This window comes from Zalophus californianus, chromosome 11 (genome assembly GCF_009762305.2).
Source record: "Zalophus californianus isolate mZalCal1 chromosome 11, mZalCal1.pri.v2, whole genome shotgun sequence".
Lineage (NCBI taxonomy): Eukaryota > Metazoa > Chordata > Mammalia > Carnivora > Otariidae > Zalophus > Zalophus californianus.
The window spans coordinates 54291068-54317008 of NC_045605.1; the positions used below are offsets into that span (position 1 = coordinate 54291068).

A 25941-nucleotide genomic window follows, 5' to 3' on the forward strand; every position below is an offset into this window, starting at 1 on the left:
AAGAGAGGGGTGGCACACAGCTAAACCGAAAAGACAGTTGAAAAGAGCTACAAGCAGCAAACGTGAACAGCCACGGACGACGGGAAAGACAGCTGGGCCTCTCTCCCTATCTCTGGAGCGAAACGCCTGCCGCAGCGCCAGGTTTTGCCTCCAGCTCCGGATCGTCCCGCCTCTACCCTTTGCCCTGTACTTCCTCCCTTCCTCCGCTGGGCTCCGCGGCCAGGCTCTCGACCACTCGGAGACCACCAGCGTACCCCTGAAGGCTCCCATTGGCTCATCTACGCCTTCAGTCCAGGCTCCTCCCGCCAGAGGCCCCGCCCCCTCGCTCTGCGCCCTCATTTTCGTTCCGCCGGCGCACGAGGCGTAGGCGGACAAATTCGGCTGCACCGTGGTAGGGCAGTCGAGCAGCAGGAAGAGGCCTCTCTTTCTCGGAACCCCACTGCCTTGTGGGATTGTGGCGAGTTTCTCAGGCCTAGACAAGTGTTCCGGATTCCTCCGCCCCGCCTCCCTCGTTGAGTACGGAAGCTGAGAGGGTCCGCGGGCAGTCATGGCGGCGCACCTAAAGAAGAGGGTGTACGAGGAATTCACTAAGGTGGTTCAGGTAATTTACGGAAGGAAAGGTCCCTGGACCAGTCCGGGGCGGGGAAGGTTATCCACGCTCCAGACACTTTGCCAAAACAGGCGCTGCAAACCTGGGTTGAGTGCTGACTACTTTGATAGGCTCTCCGAAACTACACATAAGTGGGCGTGTTAGTTTGTAGCTGCTGTAGTCGTCATTATTAATATGTGCAGTCTGACACTTAATAAAATTATTAGAACAGATAGTCCTTTAGAATTTACGAAGATGTCTTATCCGTTATCTCAGTTTATTCGGGTTCCATTAGCACCTTCGTTCTACAGATGTGGCTCGAAAGCTTCTGGAGGGATACGAGGATTCAGAGCCAATTTCTGGTAGAGCCCCTCCCACCTCCCGTTACAAAAAAAGCGCCCAGGGACAAGTTGGTTGTAGGCAAAACTGTGAGGGTTTGGAAGAGGAGTCTGTAGAAATCCTCAATACCCAGCCAAAGCAGGTGAGGGTCACAGACTGCATAGGGGCAGAAGTTTCCATTGGTGAACAGCTTACCTAGGAAGTAGGGCAGTATTTTCCTCCTTTGAAGTTAAGGACAGGTGGTCCGAGCCCCTGTTAGAACAGTGATTCTCCATGTGTCTCCTCATAAATGTTGCTAAAGTAGAGGTTGATCCCAAGTTATCTCGTGTGTCCTGCTTCTCAGACTTTTTATGCAAATCACCTGGTGATCTTGTTAAAATGTAGATTATACTCTGTGGGGTGGAGGAGGTGAGGCAGTAATCTGCATTTCTGACAAGCCCCCAGTTGATGCTAGTAGATCAAAGCATCCTTAGATCCGAAGAGTACCCCTAGATTCTTAGACTTCTAGTGTAGCAGGATTTAGACCATCCAGCAGGGAACTCCTTGAACATTTCATTCGTTCCTTAAACAAGAGTTTGTTAAGTGAATGGTTACTGTGTATCAGGTATAGTGAAAGGTGTTGAGCTACAAAGTACAATAACACTAATTAGAGTCTTTGTCCTTTAGGAGCTCACGAGCTAGTGGGAGAGACAGAAAAGCATACCTGTGATTATAATACAGAGATGATTGTATTGACAAATCAAGTTTTTCTTCCTCTTTTCACTTATCATTTCTGTTTTGAGGACACATCTTTGTAGCATATTCCCACCAACTGTAGGGAAGTTAGTCTGCTTTTTTTTGTTTTGTTAAAATAACTTTGAGATTTAAACTTGACACTTTTGTTGCTCCATTTTATGTGAAATTAGTTTTCTTGAACTTTTGGAATGAGTCAAGATTTAGGAAGGTTTTTCTTTTTAAGATTTTTTTTTTTAATTTTTGAATAATCTCTACACCCAACATGGGGCTCAAGCTCACAATCCTGAAATCGAGTTGCATATTACACCAACTGAACCAATCAGGCCCCCCTCATGAAAGTTTTTCTAATTTCCCAGAGCTGGTGCTTCTGGATTTGCTCTCTGGGTCTGTTTTCCCTGCCTGCCCACTTTTTTTTTTTTTTTTTTTTTTTGTAATTGTGGTAAAATACATGTATTACCATTTTAAACTTTATTTTTTCTGGTTCAAGAGTGAGGGAGAGGGGAAGAGAGAATCTTTTTTTTTTTTTTTTTAGATTTTATTTATTTATTTGAGAGAGAATGAGAGAGAGAAAGCACATGAGAGGGGGGAGGGTCAGAGGGAGAAGCAGACTCCCTGCCGAGCAGGGAGCCCGATGCGGGACTCAATCCAGGGACTCCAGGATCATGACCTGAGCTGAAGGCAGCCGCCCAACCAACTGAGCCACCCAGGCACCTGGAAAGAGAGAATCTTTAGCAGGCTCCATGCTCTGCATGGAGCCCAATGCAGGGCTTGATCTCACCACCCTGAAATCATGACCTGAGTGGAAACCAAGACCTGAGCCGAAATCAAGAGTCGGATGCTTAACTGACTGAGCCACCAAGGTGCCCCCATTTTAAACGTTTTTAAGTGTACCGTTCAATGGCTTTCAGTACATTCACATTGTTGTGCGGTGTGATTTCCTTTCTTTCCATAGTTCTTTTGTTCCCACTTCCCAGGAGTACTCACCCTTCCTCCAGCATGTGTGTTTACACTTCTCCAAACTCTTGTACCTGTTTTCTTTTTTTACATGGAATGCATGTCATTTTCCCCTTTATTTTTGCTCTCACATTTTTGTTTGAAAACCCATTTAAAACCTCAGCAAGAGTTTCGTCTCTTCCTCCCCTGCTTCCATGGCTAGTACTCTGAACTTGTCTATTTGTACTTTCCACTCAGTGTTATCAGTTGTTAATCTTAAAAATAGTTATTTTACCAGCCAAAATGTAATTATTTGGGAATAACAGAATGTGCAATTCAGGACATGCAAGCCATGGCAAAACCACAGGCAAGACCAACAAACAAAAGTCTTATTTTATGCAGAGGAAGGAGGAAGTTTTGAAGGGAAAGCCTAGGGTGATAGTTTCTCATTGGCTGAGTTGCAAGGGTGGTAGATTTCTTGTAGGAGATGCAATGTAGGTCTTTCCCTGTTGGGGCCTGTAATTGATGATTCTTTCTTGTTGATTTTTCTGTTGGAGTCTGTAATCCACAGTCTTTTCCCTAATTGTTGAGTGGCACTGTTCCCCTCCCCCCAGCCTCCCCTTGTATCCTCCCTACTCAATTTTAGTGAGTTTTCTCTTTATTAATTTCACACAGTATACATATTTCCCTACCAGCCTGGACTCCTTAAGGACAGAGATAATGCCTGGTTCATCTCCATGTCCTTTGTTACGTGTAGGAGACTCTGAGTTGTATGAATGGAGGTCTTGGTTCTTGGATTCCCTACAAAGATTTATGTGAGGATCCAAGCTCAAATAAAGACAAAGAGTGTAGCAAGCACAAAGCAGTTTATTAAGGATAGTACACTCTCAAGAAGGGAGAGTGTGCAGGCCCAGAGGTGGCTACTGCCTTGGAACTAGGGGTGTCTTTTTGTGTTTGCATAGATTATGGGTCATAGCTAGGGTGGTCTCTTACTGAGGTTGTTTGCAGTCATCTAAGGGATTCTTCCTACCAGTTGGGAGGGGGAGTTTTTGGCCCTACCAGGTTCTTGCCAGAACTGTCCTGGCCGTCTTACCCCACAGGAGCAGAGTGGTGGGGTGTGGGGTGGGCTTGAAACCACAATGTAAGTATATTACAATGAAGCTATAGGTTACCCTGGGGCAGAGGTTGAAGAGGAGAGCTGCATGTTCTACATCGGTAGCTCTGGGTCTGTCAGCTCCAGGGTGTTGGAAGCCTTGCCAGGATATGTTAAGAGCCACAAAGTCAGGATAGTGTGTCCTCAGCCTTCCAACGTGTCACCTATTTATCACACCCTTGCCCCCAGCTCATGTCTCACTACTTACTCTGTCACCCCTGGATGACCATAGGTCCTGGCTCACTAAAATGTTACTGATGGTTGACTGATAGCAGATAGTGGTTTGTCTTCCCCCTTACATACTCTGTATAGAAAGAAATCTTTCTCAGGTTTTGACCTGATTGGAGCCCAAGTAACACAGAAGACTGAATTTGTGTAGAGTAGGATGGGAATGGGTAAGGATTTTAAGAAAAGAGCTCATTTCTTCACTTCATTCTGCATGAATCATTACCTTAGAGTGATGAAATGAGATCTTAGTGCTTCTGATCTTTTCCTCTGCTTTGAAGATGAGGAGGGAGAGAGAACTGGTATGTATTTAGTGTTTTATTATGTCTTTGTACACATAAAGACGTTATACTTTAGATTTCTCAAATATCCATATGATATAGGTATTGTATTCTCTTTTGTAGAAGAGATACTGGCCTCCTCTCACTAGTAAGTGGTTACTGAACCCAAATTCTCTGACTTCAAAACCCTCGGTCTCTTTATATCATGCCGTACCTTGTTCCTGACTAGAATAATCCTAATTTTTTCTCTGTAGAAATGTAAATTTGTAAAGAGGTGATTGCTCAGGATATCAAAATGATGCAGCAAATGTTAAGGAAAATTATTGGTTACAACATTTGTCTTATTTATGATGCTTTCTGTACCTACCCACAGGGCCTGACTTAAGCCTTGGAGGGACAGGTTCCCTTTTACATGAACTTTTTGGCACCCATTATACATAACGAATGCATCTAGAAAGCTTCTAGTTACACGCCATCCTTGGGAGAATTGAGAAAATAGTTACTCAAATAATTTTGCGTGTCCTGTAGTTCAGATGAGGATCCCTAGTTGAGAAAGACTGGTAGTAGTGTCATAATTCCCATTTTACAGCTGATGAAAGTAAGAATTATGACTTAACTTAGAACAGCAGAATCGGAACTCAGAGACAAGTCCTAATGCTGAATAATCATTCAGTAAACATTTGTTAACTGGCTACAGTTTGTTAGGTATTTGTATGTTTTATTTTATTTTTTACACTATCCATCCTTTTCATAAAGGCAGAATGGTTTGGGGAGTCATCTGGAGTAAGGAGAAGACTTTTTACTCAGTGTAAGCTACAGATAGTTCCCATCAGTTTCAGTTTTCTCATGAGGGAAGCTGAGCCTGGTGGGTCCCTCAGCACAGTCTGAACATATTTATATATGTTTAACATATGTATGTGAACATATTTACATATGTTCAATTATATATGAGATTTCTTTTAAGTAAAGAATGGAGCAGATCCTTTATGTGTCCTTTTAGCCCTAAAGCTACAGTGGTCCTGAGAGATAGGCAGAACAAAATGTTAGTGGACCGGGTGCCTGGGTGGCTCAGTTGGTTAAGCGACTGCCTTCGGCTCAGGTCATGATCCTGGAGTCCCGGGATCAAGTCCCGCTTCGGGCTCCTTGCTCAGCAGGGAGTCTGCTTCTTCCTCTGACCCTCCCCCCTCTCATGTGCTCTCTCTATCTCTCATTCTCTCTCTCAAATAAATAAATAAAATCTTAAAAAAATAAAATAAAATCTTTAAAAAAAATGTTAGTGGACCTACTTTACAGAGAAAGAAATTGAGACTTGGAGAAGTGGGAAGCAAAATGGGGACTCCCTGGTCTCCACTCCAGTGTCCTTTTTCCAGTTCATAACACTGCTTTCCCTAAAGTTAGGTCTATTAGTTAAATACATTATTTGGTTTAAGGGAGTGAGGCAAAGTGAAATTTGCAGACCCTGTGTTTTCATGTGTTTTCTTTGCCTACTCCTTTGCAGCAACAACAGGAGGAAATTGCAACCAAGAAACTCCGATTGACAAAACCAAGTAAATCTGCAGCGCTCCACATAGATCTGTGTAAAGCTACCTCCCCAGCAGATGCTTTGCAGTACCTACTCCAGTTTGCCAGGAAGCCTGTTGAAGCAGAAAGTGTGGAGGGAGTAGTCAGGATTCTCTTGGAACATTATTACAAGGTAAGAAGGTCTTGAGGACCTGATGGGAGTGTGTGTAAGAATTGTATCATGTCTACAGAATGGGTAGGTATTGCAAGATAAATAAGGTGTTCATTCAGCAGTCTTTTATTGAGGGCCTTCCATGTGCCAGGCACTATAGATACAGAGAGAAAAAAGATCCAAGTCCTGTCCTCAGAAATCTGGAGCATCTCTGTGTGGATGGATATAGAGAATATCCATATAGTGTATACGGAGACAGATGTGAACATACTGCTGGGGGTAGTGTTGCCTGGGTTACGTCGCGTGCAGTGGGAGTACAAAGGAGGACTTCAGTCATAACCAGATTTGTCTCTGAAATGTCGTTCTGTCATCCTGCTGTTATGGCCCTATTGCAAGGCCCTCATATCTAATTGCGATAGCCCCCTTTTTTTAACTTTTTTTTTTCCTTTGCATAGTGTCATTTCATTTCTCCATGTATTTTACTGGGCTAAAAGAAACATCAATTTGTGTTTGATTAAATACAGGAAACAGTTTAAACAGAAATGAAATTCACAAGATGTGTTTAGTTTTCAGTTTATAAGTAAGATCTGCAGTAAAAGGGAAGACGTGAGTTCCAAATACTTGAATCACAGATGAATCAGTTTTAAACTTAAGTATGAACATTTTTAAGCCTATAGAAAAGTTGAGACAGTACTATAATGATCTGCCAAATACCCATCTCTGGATTTAACACATAATGAATATCTTGTCAAATTTGCTCTCTCTGTTTGTTTTCCTTAAGTTTTTTTAAAGTATAATAAAATATTTCCCTAAATAGTTCAGTAGGGGACTTAAAAAAAAATAACCACATCAGATAAAACTAAATTTCCTTAATGTCCTCTAACAACTAGTCAATATTCAAATTTCTTTCATTTCCAAAATATCTTTTTATAGTTGATCTGTTCAAATCAGAATGCAAACACTATTCACACATGGCATTTGATCTTTTAAAATTTTTTTAACTGATTTTTTTTTTTTTTAAGATTTTGTTTATTTGTCAGAGAGAGAGAGTGGCAGGCAGAAGGAGAGGGAGAAGCAGGTTCCCAGCTGAGCAGGAGTCCCTGGTCTTTTTTTAATCTAGAACAATTTTTATTTTGGTGACGTTGACCTGATAGACTCAGTCAGTTGTTGATAAAACATCTTGTTTTTGGAATTTGTTTACTTCCTTGGGGGTTAATTTGCTCCTCTATCCTTTTTATTTACTAGAAACGGAAAGTTAGATATAAAGTACAGGCTTTGTTAGATTCAGGTTAAGCATATTTTTGAAATTTTTAAGAATATGTTATAGATGACGATTTGTATTTCATATTGCATCTGTCAGGATGCATGTAATATCTTCAAGTGTTCCCTTGCAAAAGCTTCTTTTTCTCTTCAGTCTCTTTTCTTTCTATAAACTATGTTTATTTAAATCTTTTATGTATGACATAAAGGGTCTTTTCCTTTACACATATAATGTTCTAGCTTTCTTTTTTTTTTAAAGATTTTATTTATTTATTTGAGAGAGAGAATGAGATAGAGAGAGAGATCATGAGGGTCAGAGGGAGAAGCAGACTCCCTGCTGAGCAGGGAGCCCGATGCGGGACTCGATCCTGGGACTTCAGGATCATGACCTGAGCCGAAGGCAGTCGCTTAACCAACTGAGCCACCCAGGTGCCCCTATAATGTTGTAGCTTAATCAGAAATGCTTACAGTTTTCCAAAGATCTTGTGGATTTTCAGAAATCCATGTCTTTTCACATGCTGTTCCCCCAGCCTAGAACCCCTCTGTTTTCCTCCCACTGCCCTGTGATCTGGTTTGCCATTTTCTCTGTCAAGCATATTCCTTCTTCACTGTCTTTCCACTTATGTTTCCTTCTGCTTAGAACACTTCCCTCAGATGTTCATATGTATACTTCCCACACTTTGTTGAAGTCATAGCTCAAATGTCACTTTTTCATTAAGGCCTTTTTTTATCCCTGTATTTAAAATTGAAACTGCCTGTTCCACCCCAGAACCTCCTAGCTTCCTTCCTTGATTTTGTTTTCTCCATAGCACTTACCATCTTCTCATATTCTTTTTTTTTTAAGATTTATTTATTTGTTTGAGAGAGAACGCGCACGTGCATGTGTGCGTGGGAGGAGGGGAAGAGGGACAGAGTGAAAAATCCTCAAGTCGACTCTGTGCTAAGCATGGACCACGACATGGGGCTTGATCTCAAAACCCTGAGATCATGACCTGAGCCAAAATCAAGAATCCGACTGAGCTACCCAGGCACCCCCCATCTTCTCGTATTTTATATAATTTTCTCATGCTTGTGGTTCTTTATCTATTTCCCCATGCTAGAATGTAAGCTCCTCTTGAACAGGGATTTTTGTTTTTTTAAATTGATGAATCTGTAGTACCAAGAACAGTGCGTGGTAAAATTATTTGTTGAATGAGTGAGCGTATGCTTTTGTGAGACTTTTTCCTCGGTTAATGAATGCTTATTACATATTAGGCATTTTTTTCTGGGCACTGGACTGACCTGTTAGCACATTGATTAGTTCTTGGTATAGCCAGTGTTTGCTGTATGTCTCTTTCCTTTAGACTTTAAGCCCCTAAATTCAGAGACTACAAATCTGTTTATCTCTGTTTTAGTTCTTGGCAAAGTCCCTGGAACACTGTAGGGGGTTAATAAATGCTTACCTCATGTTTTACATAAATGTAATCAGGGTTTCTGTTCTCAAGTTTTCAGACACTTAGTGATCTATTTTTAGTTACCTCCTTTCTTAGCAATATCCATCTATTATATGATAATATAACTCTATTACCCATAATCATCTGTAATAATACTTTTAAGAACAGTTAACATTTATATAGCTTGTTGGAGTTTATAAAGCTCTTTCCACATGTCATATTTTTTAATCCTGGTGATAACACCATTGTTATTTATGTAATCCAGGTAAAGAACTAAGCTTGGAACCTGGGTGGTTCATTTGGTTAAGCGTCTGCCTTTGGCTCAGGTCATGATCCCAGGTCCTGGGATCGAGCCCCACATCAGGCTCTCTCCTTGGCTGGGGGTCTGCTTCTCCCTCTGCCTGCTGTTCCCCCTGCTTGTGTGCGCGCGCTCTCTCTCTCTCTCTCTCTCTCTCTCTCTCTCTCTCTCTCTCTCTCTCTCTGTGTGTGTGTGTGTCAAATAAATAAATAAATAAATAAAATGTTAAAAAAAAAAAGGGAATAAGCTTGGAGCAGTTTAGTTTTCAGGGTGACCCAGCTAAGTAAATGTAGGGTCTGGATTTGATCTGGGTTGGTTTTTTTTTTTGTTGTTGTTGTTGTTTTAACCTTTTGTCATGAAACATTTCAAATATATATACAAGTAGAGGGAATGGTTTAATTAATTCCCATGTGCCCCTTATCCAGTTTCAGCAGATACCACTTTGTGGCCAAACTTGTTTTATTCCCATTCCCCCCACCCAACTGTCCGCTTCCACTTCCTCCACTCTTACCCTCTCCACCAGATTCTCCCTGGCATCATATCATTTTGTTCATAAATTTCAATTTATATCTTTAAACAATACTCTTTTAAAAGATATAATCACAATACCATTATCATGTCTAACGGAAAAATTGAACTCGGGTATTCTGATGTCATACCTCAGGCTCTTTAACCAGGCCATGGTGCTTGCATTAGTCTAGCAGATTCTAGCCCCAAAGGAAATGAGAAGGGATGCCAAATGTATCCAGTTCTAGATTGATAACCATAGCTTTTTTTATCCTTTCATCTGTTATCCATAAATGTGGTCTCACATTTTAGTGGGTAAACTACTTGGGCTTCTGCTTCTCTCCTCCAGATTTTTCTGTGGTCAGGCAGCAGTATCTGAACTTCCTTCACATGAGGGATTCTTCACTTATGCTACTGTACTAGTTGCTGTGGAGGATGTAGAACTGTGAGACATGTTCCTTGTCCTTTTGGGGCTAGCAGTATAGTTGGTAGACTAAATAATATATGTAGTAAATAGATAGGGCTAAGGTTATTCATTTGTTCTTTTTTTTGTTTTGTTTTTTGTTTTCTCGAAACATCTTGTATACTAACTCTGTTCCAGGCCTTGTGCTTAATTTTGGAAATAAGAGATGATTATGTGATCCCTGATCTGAATCTAGTTGGGTAGATACAGACACAATAAATGGGTAATAACAATACAGTGTTATAGGTGCTGTGAAATCTGGGACAGGTTATGATGTGACCTCCAAGAAGAGGGCAGTCAGTTTGACTTGGGAGCAGGGGACTAGAATGGCATTATAGAGTAGTAGTGATCCTTGAGATGAGTCTTCTAAAACAGATTTGGGCCATTTGGAAAACAGGAGGAAAGAAAGGCATTTTAGGAAGAAAGCAGTTGTGAGCAAAGGCATGGAGATGTGAAATAGCCTGTCACATTAGAAGAGATCCAAGCAGCTGGTATAGATTTTAGTTTGAAAGCTTTTTAAGAGATTAGACTAGAAATCGTGGAGGGCCTGTATTTTATCTTGTGCGTTTTGTCTTAGAAATGTCACCCTGGAAATAGGATGGAGGATGGAGGAACTGGACGAGGGGAAGATGGGTGTTAGGGTGACCGACTAGGAGACTGATAAGGCTGAAGCAAGGTGATGAAAGCCTGAACCAGGACAGTTTTAATGGTGAGAAGAGCACTTATTAGAGAGGGCTTCTCTGGAGGCAGTTTGTTTTAAGCTTAGGTGTTGAGGTACCAGGGGATAATTTCAGAAAGTAGAAGAACTTGGGTAAAGTATTCAGATTGATAAGAAATGTTACTAGGTCAGGTACTCTCTTATTCTTTTTTGTGCCATTCTTGCCTCCTTTTGTCTGCTAGGGCTAGTACTTCTGCTTTCTCTGCAGCTCTCTTGTGTTTGGAGGTCTGTGACTCCGTTCCAGACCATTGAAATGTTTGGAGGTCTGTGACTTTGTTCCAGACCATTGAAGTGTTTGGAGGTCTGTGACTTTGTTCCAGACCATTGAAGTGTTTGGAGGTCTGTGACTCCGTTCCAGACCATTGAAAAGCTATGTAGCTCTTCGCCTGTCCTCTCTTATTGCAGACTATTTTTGACTAGTATTTGACTAGTCCATTGTCTCAGAAAGACAATTACCTGCTTCTTTGATATTTCAGTAATTTGAAGTCCATAAAATAATTGGTTTTTCTTTATATTCAAAACTGAATTCAGGATCTCCCTTCATTCTCCAGTCTACCTTATCTTGGGAAATGGTCCCATTATCTGTACAGACCCTTAAATCAGAAACCTGAGAAAGATCCTTTACCTTTTCCTCTCCTCCTATTCCCTTCTTCACTAAGTCTTGTTGATTTTACATTCAAAATCTCTCGTTTCCACTGTACCTCAGTAATCCAAGTGACATATTTTGTTTTATTTCATTTTATTTATTTAGAGTGCAAGAGCATGTGAGTGGGGGTGGGGATGGTGCAGCAAAAAGAGAGGGAGAGAGAGAATCTTAAGCAGGCTCCATGCACAGTGAGGAGCCCAAAGCAGGGCTCAGTCTCAGGACCCTGAGATCATGACCTGAGCTGAAATCAAGAGTTGGACGCTTAACCGACAGAGCTACCCAGGCTTCCCACATTTTTAAAATTTTTTTTGTGAAATATAATACATAAAGAAGAATAGGTAGAAAAATGTCATACAGCCTATTGCTCTATCACACTGTGAACACAGTGTGTAACCACCATCCCAGTCAAGAAATGGAATATTATCAGCCTCCTGTAAGCCTCTTCAAACTCCCCTCTAATGATTTAGATCTTTCCCAAAAGATAACCACCACTGTCCTGACTTTCAGGGTAATAACTACCTTTCTTTTATTTTTTACCATTAAGCCTGCACTCCTAAATACAATTTATTTTTGCCTTTTTTTTTTTTTTAAACTTCATGTAGGGAATACAGTGTGTATCTTTTATGTGTGGCTTTTGCTCAAAATTCTACCTGTATCGATATTCATTCATATTGTTGACGGCAGCTATGGTTCATTCATTTTTACCATAGCATAAGATTTCTTATATGAATATACTCTAATAATTTATCCATTCCATTATTGATGGACATTTAGGCTTCCTCCACTTTTTAGCTATTACAGAAAATAGTGCCATGAACATTTTGTACAGGTCTCTTGGTATGCATGTCTTACATTTCTATATTTTGTATACCCCGGAGTGAAATTACTGAGCCAACTTTTTCATAGGCTTTTTTTTTTTTTCAGATTTTATTTATTTGACAGAGAGAGCACAAGCAAGAGAAGCAGCAGACAGAGGGAGAGGGAGAAGCAGGCTCCCCATTGAGCAGGGAGCCCGATGTGGGGCTGGGATCATGACCTGAGCTGAAGGCAGATGCTTGACCGGCTGAGCCACCCAGGCCCCCTATAGGCATTTTTTTAAAAGAAGATTTTATTTATTTATTTGAGAGACAGAGAGTGAGCGAGTGAGCAAGAGAGAGAGAGTACAAGCTGGAGGAGGGGCAGAGGGAGAGGAAGAAGCAGGCTCCCTGTGGAGCAGAGAGCTCGATGCAGGGCTCAGTCCCAGGACCCTGGGATCATGACCTGAGCCGAAGGCAGCTGCTTAACCTACTGAGCCACCCAGGTGCCCCCTGAGCCAACTTTTTCAGAGTGGTAGTACCAATTTAGACCCACTGTTGGCACTATGAGAATTCCAATTCCACATATTTACCAACAGTTGGAATTGTTGATCTTTATCATTTGACAGTTCCAGTGGATGTGTGTGGTATATCATTGTGGCCTTAATTTGCATTTGTTGGATTTCTGATGAAGTGGAACAAATTTAATATGTTTAAATGGCCATTTGGATATCTTTTTAGGTAATGCCTATTGATGTTTTTCGCATATTTTTTCCTTATTGTTTTATGTGAATTCTTTACATTCCAGTACAAGTTCTTTAATGGCTTTAATGGTTGTATGTGTTTTCAAATATCTTCTTCCTTTTTAGTCCCTCCCACCTTCCCCCCGCCCCCCCATCTTTTAGTCCCTTAGTATTGTATTTTGATGAAAAGAAGTTCTTAATGTAGTCCAGTTTGATAATCTTTTCATTTATTTTTGGGCTTTTCTTACGTGGCGTAAGAAGGGTTTGCCTACCCTGAGCTCATTAAGACATTTTGCTGCATTGTTACTAGAAACTTTATTATTTGCTTTTCACACATGGGATTGATATGTGTATGTTGCTTGGGTATATGGAAATCCAAATGTCCAGCACCATTTGTTGAAAAGAATGTCGTTTCTCCATTGTCCTGCAGTACCACCTTTGTGGTAAATGAAGTGTCTACATATGGGTATTTCAGGGCTTTCTATTCTATTCCAGTAGTTTGTCTATTCTCATGCCAGTACGATGCTGTGTTAGCCTAGCATTATATTAAATCTTGACGTTTGGTAGGACAAGTTCACTCACCTTGCTCTTCTTTAAGAATGTCTTAATTATTCCCGATCTTTTCATTTTTTTATGAATTTTGATATCAGCTTGTGAAATTCTGCCCCAAAACAAAATTTCAGTTAGGATTTTCATTAGGTTTCCTTCTATCGTTCTGATGGCATTTGGGGATTGACATTTTACGGTATTGAGTTTTCCAGTCCATAAACTTGGTACATCCCTATTATTTTAATACTGTTTTATAGTTTTCTGCATAAAGATTATGTACACTTTTTTGTTAGTTATTCCTAGATATTTAATATTTTGTTATTGTAAATGATAATATTTTTAAAATTTCATTTTCTAACACTACCATAGCTGGTATTCAGAAATGCAATTGACTATTTATTAACTCATATATCTTACAACCTTATGATTTTAATAAATTATATGCAGATTATTTTGAATTTTTTACAAATAATCAGCAAATAGTGGCTTTTTTTTTAAGATTTTATTTATTTATTTGACAGAGACACAGCGAGAGAGAGAGCACAAGTAGGGGGAGTGGGAGAGGGAGAAGCAGGCTCCCCACTGAGCAGGGAGCCTGATGTGGGGCTCGATCCCAGGACCCTGGGACCATGCCCTGAGCTGAAGGCAGACGCTTAACGACTGAGCCACCCAGGCGCCCCAATGGATATTGGGGCTTTAATATATATATATATATATATATAATGGCTTTAATATATATATATAATGATACCAGTTATCTTTTGATTATAGTTTCCCTGGTATACCTACTTCTGCCTTTTATTTTCATCTTTTTTATGTCTTTTTGTTTTAGATAAGACCTATGTAAACAACATGTAGTTTTTAATTTTTATCTATTTACTTTTAAAGATTTATGTATTATAGAGTGAGCAGGGGGAGGGGCAAGAGAGGGAGACAGACTCCCCACCTAGCAGGGAGCCTGATGCGGGGCTCAGTCCCAGGACCCCAAGATCATGACCTGAGCTGAAATCAAGAGTCAGATGCTTAACACTGGGTATTTACCCCAGAGATACAAATGTAGTGATCTGAAAGGGCACATGCACCCCTATGTTTATAGCAGCAATGTCCGCAATAGCCAAACTATGGAAAGAGCCTAGATGTTCATCAACAGAATGGACAAAGAAGATGTGGTATATATGTATGTATACATATATATGTATGTATATGTATACATACATACATATATATACATGTATATATATATGTATACACACACACAATGGAATATTATGCAGCCATCGAAAAGAAATGAAATCTTGCCGTTTGCAACGATGTGGATGGAACTAGAGGGTATTATGCTAAGTGAAATAAGTCAGTCAGAGAAGGATAAATGTCATATGATCTCACTGATATGAAGAATTTGAGAAATAAGACAGAGGATCATAGAGGAAGGGAGGGAAAAATGAAAACAAGATGAAACCAGAGAGGGAGACAAACCATAAGAGACTCAATTTCAGGAAACAAACAGGGTTGCTGGAGTGGAGGGGTGTGGGTGTCTGGGTGATGGACATTGGAGAGGGCATTTACTATGGTGAGTGCTGTGAATTGTGTAAGAATGATGAGTCACAGACCTGTACCCGTGAAACAAATAATACCTTATATGTTAATAAAAAAATAGAACAAAACATAGAATATACAGTGATCAACCAAAAAAAAAAAAAAAGAGTCAGATGCTTAATCAACTGAGCTACCCAGGCTCCCCAACATGTAGTCAGTTAAAAAAAAAAGTTTGTTTTTAAAATTGATCATTTATTGGGTGGAGCAAGATGGCGGAGGAGTAGGAGACTTGGATTTCGTCTGGTCTCAGGAATTCAGCTGAATAGGGATCAAACCATTCTGAACACCTATGAACTCAACAGGAGACTGAAGAAGAGAGTAGCAACAACTCTCTGAACAGAGAAGTGACCACTTACTGGAAGGTAGGATGTGCGGAGAAGTGAATCCGAGGCGATATTCGGGAGGATAGATGCGGGGGAGGGGACCTCCGGCGGCCGCTTCTGGCGAGCGGTGGAGCCGCGGAGCACAAAATCGGAACTTTTAGAAGTCGCTCCGCTGAGGGACGTCGCTCCAGTGGCTAAGTGGGGGGGTGGAACCCTCGCGGGACAGTGTGGTCTCAGGACCCTCGGGGTCACAGAAAGACCAGGGGTGCCTGAGTGCAGCAGAGCTCCCAGGTATTGGAGCAGGGAAGCCGGCTGCAGAAACGGAACCGAGGCGCGGGCTCTCAGCTCGGGGTTGCCATAAACTGTGATCCGCGGCCCAGTCGGGCCACTGCTCCTCCAGCAGGGACCCAACAAGCGGCAGATCCGGGGAGACGCCCCTCCCTCCCCAGGGAGGAGTGGTGCAGAAGTGCACCACAGGGATCTGCTGGGTTTGGAGACTCCACACAGGGTCGAGTGCCAGAGATAGAAATGCTCGGTCACAGGCTGGGTGAGCACGGTGCGGCCGGAGACCAGGGGGACGGGAGTGACTGCTTTTCTCTGGGGGCGCACTGAGGAGCGGGGCCGCGAGTTCTCAGCTCCTCCGGGTGGAGATTGGGAGGCCACCATTTTCACCCTGGTCCTCCAAAGCTGTACCAGAGCTTGCAGGGAACAAAAGTTCCTGAGAGCAGACCCGAGCAGCTTGCTTAGCCCAGACCGTCAAGGGCAGGGCAAGTCGGCAAAGACATTTGGGAACCACGGCAACAGGCTCCTCCCCCAGAAGATCAGCACGAACAGCCAGCAAGCCAAGACCAAGTTTACCGATCAAAGAGAATGGGAGAACTCCAGCGCTAGGGGAATACTGCACATAGAATTCATGGCTTTTTTTTTTACCATGATTCATTAGTTTTTCAAAGTTAATTTTTTTAACTGTTTTTTTATTTTTTCTTTTTCCCTTTTTCAACCAACATCTTATCAATCCCTTTTTTTAAAAAAACATTTTTTATTTTTCATTTTTAGAGTCATATTTTATCCCTTCATGGTAGTTACCCTTATTTTTGGCATATATATATATATATGTATATATATAAATTGTTCTCTTAAAATTTTGAGATACAGTTTCTTCTAACAGATCAAAATATACCCTAAACCACGTGTATGGCTTTGTTCTAGTCTCCTGCCTGATCACATTCTCTACCTTTTTTTTCTTTCGTTTTTCTTTTTCTTTTTTTTTTTTACATCATCATCTTTCTTTTTTCAGACAACTTCTTATCAATCCCTTTTATAAAATCTTTTATAATTTTCATCTTTACAGTCATCTTCCATCCCTTCATTGTATCAATCCTTATTTTGTACATATATGTCTTTCTTCCTTTAAAATTTTAGGAGGCACTTTTTTCTAACAGACCAAAATACACCCAAAATCTAGTGTGTGGCACTGATCTATGCACTAGCCTGATCATATTTGATCATACTCTGTTTTTTGTGTTGTTCTGTTTTTGTTTTTATCTTTTTCTTTTTGTTTTTTTTTCTTTCTTTTCTCCTTCTTTTCTCTTTCTTTTTCTTTCTTTCCCTTTCTTTTCCCCTGGTTTCAGGTCTTTTCTGATTTGTTTAGAGTATATTTGCTGGGGACGTTGTTAACCTGGTAGCATTGTGTTCTCTCATTCATCTATTCTCCTCTGGACAAAATGACGAGATGAAAAAAATCACCTCAGCAAAAAGAACAAGAGATAGTACCGTCAGCCAGGGACCTACTCAATACGGACATTAGTATGATGTCGGACCTAGAGTTCAGAATCATGACTTTAAAGATACTAGCTGGGCTTGAAAAAAGCGTGGAAGTTATTAGAGAAACCCTTTCTGGAGAAATAAAAGAACAAATCTAACCAAGTCGAAATCAAAAAGGCTATTAATGAGGTGCAATCAAAAATGGGGGCACTAACTGCTAGGATAAATGAGGCAGAAGAGAGATCAGCGATATAGAAGACCAGATGATGGAAAATAAAGAGGCTGAGAAAAAGAGAAACAACTACAGGATCACGAGGGCAGAATTCGAGAGATAAGCAATACGATAAGACGAAACAACATTAGAATAATTGGGATCCCAGAAGAAGAAGAAAGAGAGAGAGGGGCAGAAGGTATATTGGAGCAAATTATAGCAGAGAACTTCCCTGATGTGAGGAAGGAAACAGGCATCAAAATCCAGGAGGCACAGAGAACCCCTCTCAAAATCAATAAAAATAGGTCAACACCCTGACATCTAATAGTAAAACTTATGAGTCTCAGAGACAAAGAGAAAATCCTGAAAGCAGCTCGGGAGAAGAGATATGTAACCTACAATGGTAGAAATATTAGATTGGCAACAGACCTATCCACAGAGACCTGGCAGGCCAGAAAGGACTGGCGTGATACCTTCAGAGCACTAAACGAGCAAAATATGCAGCCAAGAATACTATATCCAGCTAGGCTGTCATTGAAAATAGAAGGAGAGATAAAAAGCTTCCAGGACAAACAAAAACTAAAGGAATTTGCAAACACGAAACCAGCCCTCCAAGAAATATTGAAAGGGGTCCTCTAAGCAAAGAGAGAGCCTAAAAGCAGCATAGATCAGAAAGGAACAGAGAAAATATACAGTAACAGTCACCTTACAGGCAATACAATGGCACTAAATTCATACCTTTCCATAGTTATCCTGAATGTAAATGGGTTCAATGCCCCAATCAAAAGACACAGGCTATCAGATTGGATTTAAAAACAAGACCCATCGATATGCTGGCTGCAAGAGACTCATTTTAGACCCAAAGACAACCCCAGATTGAAAGTGAGGGGGTGGAAAACCATTTACCGTGCTAATGGACATCAAAAAAAGCTGGGGTGGCAATCCTTATATCAGACAAATTAGATTTTAAACCAAAGACTGTAATAAGAGATGAGGAAGGACACTATATCCTACTTAAAGGGTCTATCCAACAAGAAGATCTAACAATTGTAAATGTCTATGCCCCGAATATGGGAGCAGCCAATTACATAAGGCAATTAATAACCAAAGCGAAGAAACACATTGACAACAATACAATAATAGTGGGGGACTTTAACACCCCCCTGACTGAAATTCACAGATCATCTAAGCAAAAGATCAACAAGGAAATAATGACTTTAAATGACACACGGGACCAAATGGACTTCACAGACATATTCAGAACATTCCATCCCAAAGCAGCGGAATACACATTCTTCTCTAGTGCCCATGGAACATTCTCCAGAATTGATCACATCCTAGGTCACAAATCAGGTCTCAACCGGTACCAAAAGATTGGGATCATTCCCTGCATATTTTCAGACCACAATGCTTTGAAACTAGAACTCAGTCACAAGAGGAAAGTCGGAAAGAACTCAAATACATGGAGGCTAAAGAGCATCCTACTAAAGAATGAATGGGTCAACCAGGAAATTAAAGAAGAATTAAAAAAATTCATGGAAACCAATGAAAATGAAAACACAACTGTTCAAAATCTTTGGGATACAGCAAAGGCAGTCCTGAAAGGAAAGTATATAGCAATACAAGCCTTTCTCAAGAAACGAGAAAGGTCTCAAATACACAACCTAACCCTACACCTAAAGGACCTTGAGAAAGAACAGCAAATAAAGCCTAAACCCAGCAGAAGAAGAGAAATAATAAAGATCAGAGCAGAAATCAATGAAATAGAAACCAAAAGAACAGTAGAACAGATCAACGAAACTAGGAGCTAATTCTTTGAAAGAATGAACAAGATTGATAAACCCCTGGCCAGACTTATCAAAAAGAAAAGAGAAATGACCCAAATCCACAAAATCATGAATGAAAGAGGAGAGATCACAACCAACACCAAAGAAATACAAACAATTATAAGAACATGTTATGAGCAACTCTATGCCAGCAAATTAGATAACCTGGAAGAAATGGGTGTATTCCTAGAGATGTATCAACTACCAAAACTGAACCAGGAAGAAATAGAAAATCTGAACAGACCTATAACCACTGAGGAAATTGAAGCAGTCATCAAAAATCTCCCAACAAAAGCCCAGGGCCAGATGGCTTCCCAGGGGAATTCTATCAGACATTTAAAGAAGAATTAATACCTATTCTCCTGAAACTGTTCCAAAAAATCGAAATGGAAGGAAAACTTCCGAACTCATTTTCTGAGGCCACCATTACCTTGATCCCAAAACCAGACAAAGACCCCATCAAAAAGGAGAGTGACAGACCAATATCCTTGATGAACATGGATGCAAAAATTCTCACCAAAATACTAGCCAGTAGGATCCAACAGTACATTAAAAGGATTATTCACTATGACCAAGTGGGATTTATCCCTGGGCTGCAAGGCTGGTTCAACATCCGCAAATCAATCAACGTGATACAATACATTAACAAAAGAAAGAACAAGAATCATATGATCCTTTCAGTAGATGCAGAAAAAGCATTTGACAAAGTACAGCATCCTTTCTTGATCAAAACTCTTCAGAGGATAGGGATAGAGGGTACATACCTCAATATCATAAAAGCCATCTATGAAAAACCTACAGTGAATATCATTCTCAATGGGGAAAAGCTGAGAGCTTTTCCCCTAAGGTCAGGAACGCGGCAGGGATGTCCACTATCACCACTGCTATTCAACATGGTACTAGAAGTCCTAGCCACAGCAATCAGACAACAAAAAGAAATCAAAGGCATCCAAATCGGCAAAGAGGAAGTCAAACTCTCACTCTTTGCAGATGATATGATACTGTATGTGGAAAACCCAAAAGACTCCACCCCAAAACTGCTAGAACTCATACAGGAATTCAGTGAAGTAGCAGGATATAAAATCAATGCACAGAAATCAGTGGCATTCCTATACACCAACAACAAGACGGAAGAGAGACAAATCAAGGAGTCGATCCCATTTACAATTGCACCCAAAACCATAAGATACCTAGGAATAAATTTAACCAAAGAGGCAAGGGATCTGTACTCAGAAAACTATAAAATACTCATGAAAGAAATTGAAGAAGACACAAAGAAATGGAAAAATGTTCCATGCTCATGGATTGGGAGAACCAACATTGTGAAGATGTCAATGCTACCTAGAGCAATCTATACATTCAGTGCAATCCCCATCAAAATACCATCCACTTTTTTCAAAGAAATGGAACAAATAATCCTAAAATTTGTATGGAACCGGAAGAGACCCCGAATAGCCAGAGGAATATTGAAAAAGAAAAGCAAAGCTGGCGGCATCACAATTCCGGACTTCCAGCTCTATTACAAAGCTGTCACCATCAAGACAGTATGGTACTGGCACAAAAACAGACACATAGATCAATGGAACAGAATCGAGAGCCCAGAAATGGACCCTCAACTCTATGGTTAACTAGTCTTTGACAAAGCAGGAAAGAATGTCCAATGGCAAAAAGACAGTCTCTTCAACAAATGGTGTTGGGAAAATTGGACAGCCACATGCAGAAGAATGAAACTGGACCATTTCCTTACACCACACACAAAAATAGACTCCAAATGGTTGAAAGACCTAAACGTGAGACAGGAGTCCATCAAAATCCTAAAGGAGAACACAGGTAGCAACCTCTTCGACCTCAGCCGCAGCAACTTCTTCCTAGAAACATTGCCAAAGGCAAGGGAAGCAAGGGCAAAAATGAACTATTGGGATTTCATCAAGATAAAAAGCTTTTGCACAGCAAAAGAAACAGTCCACAAAACCAAAAGACAACCGACAGAATGGGAGAAAATATTTGCAAATGACATATCAGATAAAAGGCTAGTATGCAAAGTCTTTAAAGAACTTACCAAACTCAACACCCAAAGAACAAATGATCCAATCAAGAAATGGGCAGCAGACATGAACAGACATTTTTCCAAAGAAGACATCCAAATGGCCAACAGACACATGAAAAAGTGCTCAACATCGCTCGGCATCAGGGAAATCCAAATCAAAACCTCAATGAGATACCACCTCACACCCGTCAGAATGGCTAAAATTAAGAAGTCAGGAAACGACAGATGTTGGCGGGGATGTGGAGAAAGGGGAACCCTCCTACACTGTTGGTGGGAATGCAAGCTGGTGCATCCACTCGGGAAAACAGTATGGAGGTTCCTCAAACAGTTGAAAATAGAGCTACCATATGATCCAGCAATTGCACTACTGGGTATTTACCCCAAAGATACAAATGTAGGGATCCGAAGTGGTACGTGCACCCCAATGTTTATAGCAGCAGTGTCCACAATAGCGGAACTGAGGAAAGAGCCAAGATGTCCATTGACAGATGAATGGATAAAGAAGATGTGGTATATATACACAATGGAATATTATGCAGCCATCACAAGGAATGAGATCTTGCCATTTGCAACGACGTGGATGGAACTGGAGGGTGTTATGCTGAGAGACATAAGTCAATCAGAGAAAGAGATGTCTCATATGACCTCACTGATATGAGGAATTCTTAATCTCAGGAAGCAAACTGAATGTTGCTGGAGTGATGGGGGGGTGGGAGGGATGGGGTGGCTGGGTGATAGATGTTGGGTAGGGTATGTGCTATGGTGAGCGCTGTGAATTGTGCAAGACTGTTGAATCACAGATCTGTACTTCTGAAACAAATAATGCAACATATGTTTAAAAAAAAGAAGAAGAAGATAGCAGGAGTGGAAGAATGAAGGGGAGTAAGTTGGAGGGGGAGACGAACCATGAGAGATGATGGACTCTGAAAAACAAACTGAGGGTTCTAGAGGGGAGGAGGGTGGGGGGATGGGTTAGCCTGGTGATGGGTATTAAAGAGGGCACATTCTGCGTGGAGCACTGGGTGTTATGCACAAAGATTGAATCATGGAACACTACATGCAGAACTAATGATGTAATGTATGGTGATTAACATAACAATAAAAATTAAAAAAAAAAAGAAAATTGATCATTTAGTTCATTACATTTAATGTAAATATTGATATATGTGGATTTAAAACCATGCTCTTATTAAATGCGTTATATTTACCTTACCTGTTTAATGTTCCTTTTTCTTGTTTCTTGCCATCTTTTGAATTTTTTTTTAAATTCTTTCCATCTTTAGGTTGGGAGTTAAACATTCTTTTATACTTTTTTACTGGTTAGCCTAGATATTACGACTTGAAATTTTCAAAAATTTGAAGTGAAATTTTTTAAAAAAGATTTTATTTATCTGAGAGAGAGAGAGAGCGCACAAGCAGGGGGAGAGACAGAGGGAGTGGGAGAAGCAGGCTCTCTGCAGGGAACCTGATGTGGGGCTTGATTCCAGGACCCTGGGATTATGACCTGAGCTGAAGGCAGACGCTTAACCGACTGAGCCACCCAGGCGTCCCTGCTTTTTATCATTTCTATAATTTCCTTTTTTAAAAAAATTCTGGTTCTCTGGTGAAATTCTCATGTTGTCTTTATCTCTTTCAACATAATAAGCCGAATTATTTTAAAATCTCTGTCTGATAACTCCAATAAATGAATCCCTCTGGCTGTGTCCTTATCATGTCTAGTCATGTTATCTGATCTGCTGTCATGCTTTATTTCTTATTGTATTAGGCAGTGTATTTCCAAAATTGTTTGTAAAAATAATTTGAGGCTTAGGATGACTAATTTTAAGCCAGAGAATATTTGTTTCGGTCTAGAAATCCAGGAAAAATTCTCACTTAGGGAATTAAGATGATTCAGAGCTGACCTGCAGTCCCTACCAAAGTCTGTGTATTTTTATTTCATTCTTGTGTTGTTGTAGCTTTTTGGGGTTCTAATCCAAAGTGATGGGATTTATTAGGCTGCCCCTTCTCACCCTTGTACCCTTAGACTTAAACTCTAGCCATTGCCCCTCTGGCCTCACTTGGCTGTCAGAAGCACCATTTACTTTGCCCCTCATCTCTCCATTCCCTCACTCCCGCAGTTAGCAGAAGCCTGAAGAAAAAGCAGCCCCACACTCTAGGCGAACCTTTCTGGGTTCCTTCCTTGCATGATCCTAGTTCTTTCTTAGTTTATCTTAGTTTTCTAATACTTTCAAATACACATATGTATATACACGCACCTATATATGTTTTCATATATGTATGTGTATGGGTGTGCACACTTTTTTTTTTTTACATTCGTAGCACTTTTCTAGTTTTCCTCAGCAGAAAGATTGGTCTGAATTATCTAGCCTTGCCCTCAACAGAAGTGGAAGTCTTGCTAATGTCTTTTGCTGGACTATTGCAGTATACTCTTAATTTGTCTCTGTCTAGTTTTGCCCCTTCCAACGCAATCATTATATTGAGGCTGGATTGATATTTCAAAAATTCAAATCTGTTAATGTCACTCTCCTGTTGATAGTTCATCAAAGGATTTTTACTGCTCTTAGGACAAAGATTTTTCCTTTGTTTATTCAACAGTGAACAAATATGTGTTGAATTCCTGCTTCATAGTAGGCATTTTCAGAGGGATACTTGCCATAATTCTCAAAAAGATGTGGTGCCTGTTAGTTTCTTAAGCCTCGTTTAGGAGCGGCTGGGTGGCTCAATTGGTTGGGCGTCTGCCTTCGGCTCAGGTCATGGTCTCAGGGTCCTGGGATCGAGCCCCGCATCGGGCTCCCTGCTCAGCGGGGAGCCTGCTTCTCCCTCTCTTCCCTGTGTGTGCTCTCACTCGCTATTTCAGTTGCTATCTCCGTGTCTCTCAAATGAATAAATAAAATCTTTAAAAAAAAAAAACCTCATCTTATGTCAATGTACATTTTAGCCACATTGCCCTTTTTTCAGTTCTGAAAGTTGTGGGATTCTTTCATGACTCAGAGCATTGATTCATTCTTTTTCCTCTGCCTCAAATTAGATCAGGATCTCTTTGACCGTAATATGTAGTTATTTTAAAGTCCTGTCTGATATGTCATATGCTTTCATAGAACGCTGTATTTTTTCTTTCCAACTCTGTAATTATTAAATGGACATTACTTAATAAATGTCTGCCTTGCCCATCAACCTCTAAGTTCCATGAGGGCAGCGTATCCCCATGGCCTGGTATGGGGGGCTCCTAGTGTGCAGGAAATCCGTGTTGAACAGATAAGATAATTTACTGAGTGAATTAAGAACACTTGGCTCTTCCTTTTCTTGTACTCTTATTTTATCAGAATGTACATAGTGCTTTCTTGGCATTTTGCTAGTCACTTGTAGCTCACAGGCCAGTTGGGGGAAATACACAATCACAAGCAAATACAATGCACTGTAGTGAATGGCATGATAAAGGGTTGTGCAAGGTTGTTCCATGTCCAGTTCAGGGATCAGAGATGACTTCCTGGGGTTATACACCTAAGGGGCAGGAGGGGGTGGGTGTGGGAGAAAGGGAAGGCAGCCTAGGTAGAGGAACTGTCTTAAGTGGAGGTACAGAAGTTTGAAGCAGCATGGCATCACTGGTAGGGAATTGTGGGAGCTGACATAGTGGCAAGTCTTTGCAGGCCTTTGTGGCACGCTGAGCAGCTCACACTTCTTTCTGTATAAAACTGGGAGCTTTTGAAGGGTTGTATATATTTGTGTAGATTTAAAAATTTACACTCTTTTAAACATTACAACAGTTTGGGGCACCTGGGTGGCTCAGTTAAGCGTCTGCCCTTGGCTGAGGTCATGATCCTGGGGTCCTGGGATCGAGCCCTGAGTCAGACTCTGCGTGGCAGGGAGTCTGCTGTTCCCTATCCTTCTGACCCCCCCAACTCGTTCTCTCTCATGTGCTCTCTCTCTCTGTCAAATAAATAAAATCTTAAAAAAAATTACAGCAGTAATATTTATTGTAACAAATTCAAGCACTGAAGAAACGTGTGAATGAATGAGATTTGCCTTTGCAAATAAAAAAACTTAAAAAATGGGGTGCCTGGGTGGCTCAGGCAGTTGAGCATCTGACTCTTGGTTTCGACTCAGGTTGTGATCTCATGGGTTGTGGGATTGGGCTATAATGGGCTCTGCGATCAGCAGGGAGTCTGCTTGAAAGATTCTCTCCCTCTGTGCCTGCCCCCCCGCCCCCCCCCCCCGCTCACACTCTCTCTCTAAATAAATGAATAAGCCTTTTTTGTTGTTGTTGTTTTTTAATTTATTCATTTGACAGAGAGAGCACAAGCAGGGGGAGAAGCAGGCAGAGGGAGAAGCAGACTCCCCACTGAGCAGGAAGCCCGATGCGGGACTTGATCCCAGGACCCTGGGATCATGACCTGAGCCGAAGGCAGATGCTTAACCAACTGAGCCATACAGGCGCCCCAGTGAATAAATCTTAAACAAAAAAAGTTGAAAAACAAAATGCGTTCTCCAGAGATTACTCTGGAGAGAATCACTGCTAACAGTTTTGTATGCATTTTTCTGGAGTTTTATATACAGCATTTTAGAATTACCCATATTCTGAGTTTGCACCTTTCTTCTGCCTGGAACGCTGCTTCCCTAAATCTTCCTGTGGCTCTCTGTCTGACTCAGTTAAGTGTTCTCTCAAAAGTTGGGTCCTCAGAGTGAACTTTCCTCACTGTCCTATCTAGAATAGTCTCCCCACATTACTCTTTAATCCATTGCACACTTTATTTTTCTTCAGAATGTTTACCTTGTGAAATTATGTATTCTTTTGCTAGTCTTATCCATTTGACTATAAGATCTATGAGAGAAGAAATT

At 40.8% G+C, this 25941-nt stretch overlaps 1 protein-coding gene across 3 annotated transcripts in view; it reads left to right on the forward strand.

Moving 5' to 3' along the window:
• The first annotated feature begins 359 nt into the window (after window positions 1-359).
• The window catches only part of INTS4 (integrator complex subunit 4), a 117079-nt gene continuing 91497 nt past the window's right edge, over window positions 360-25941 (forward strand). Inside the window, exons 1-2 of one of the 3 annotated variants that reach the window (XM_027579980.2) lie at window positions 360-601; window positions 5754-5948. In XM_027579980.2, coding sequence (XP_027435781.1) covers window positions 548-601; window positions 5754-5948 — 249 coding nt within the window. In that variant the 5' untranslated portion in view covers window positions 360-547. The remainder of the gene's footprint in view (window positions 602-5753; window positions 5949-25941) is intronic. The other 2 variants (XR_003517489.2, XM_027579979.2) reach the window with 2 other exon arrangements.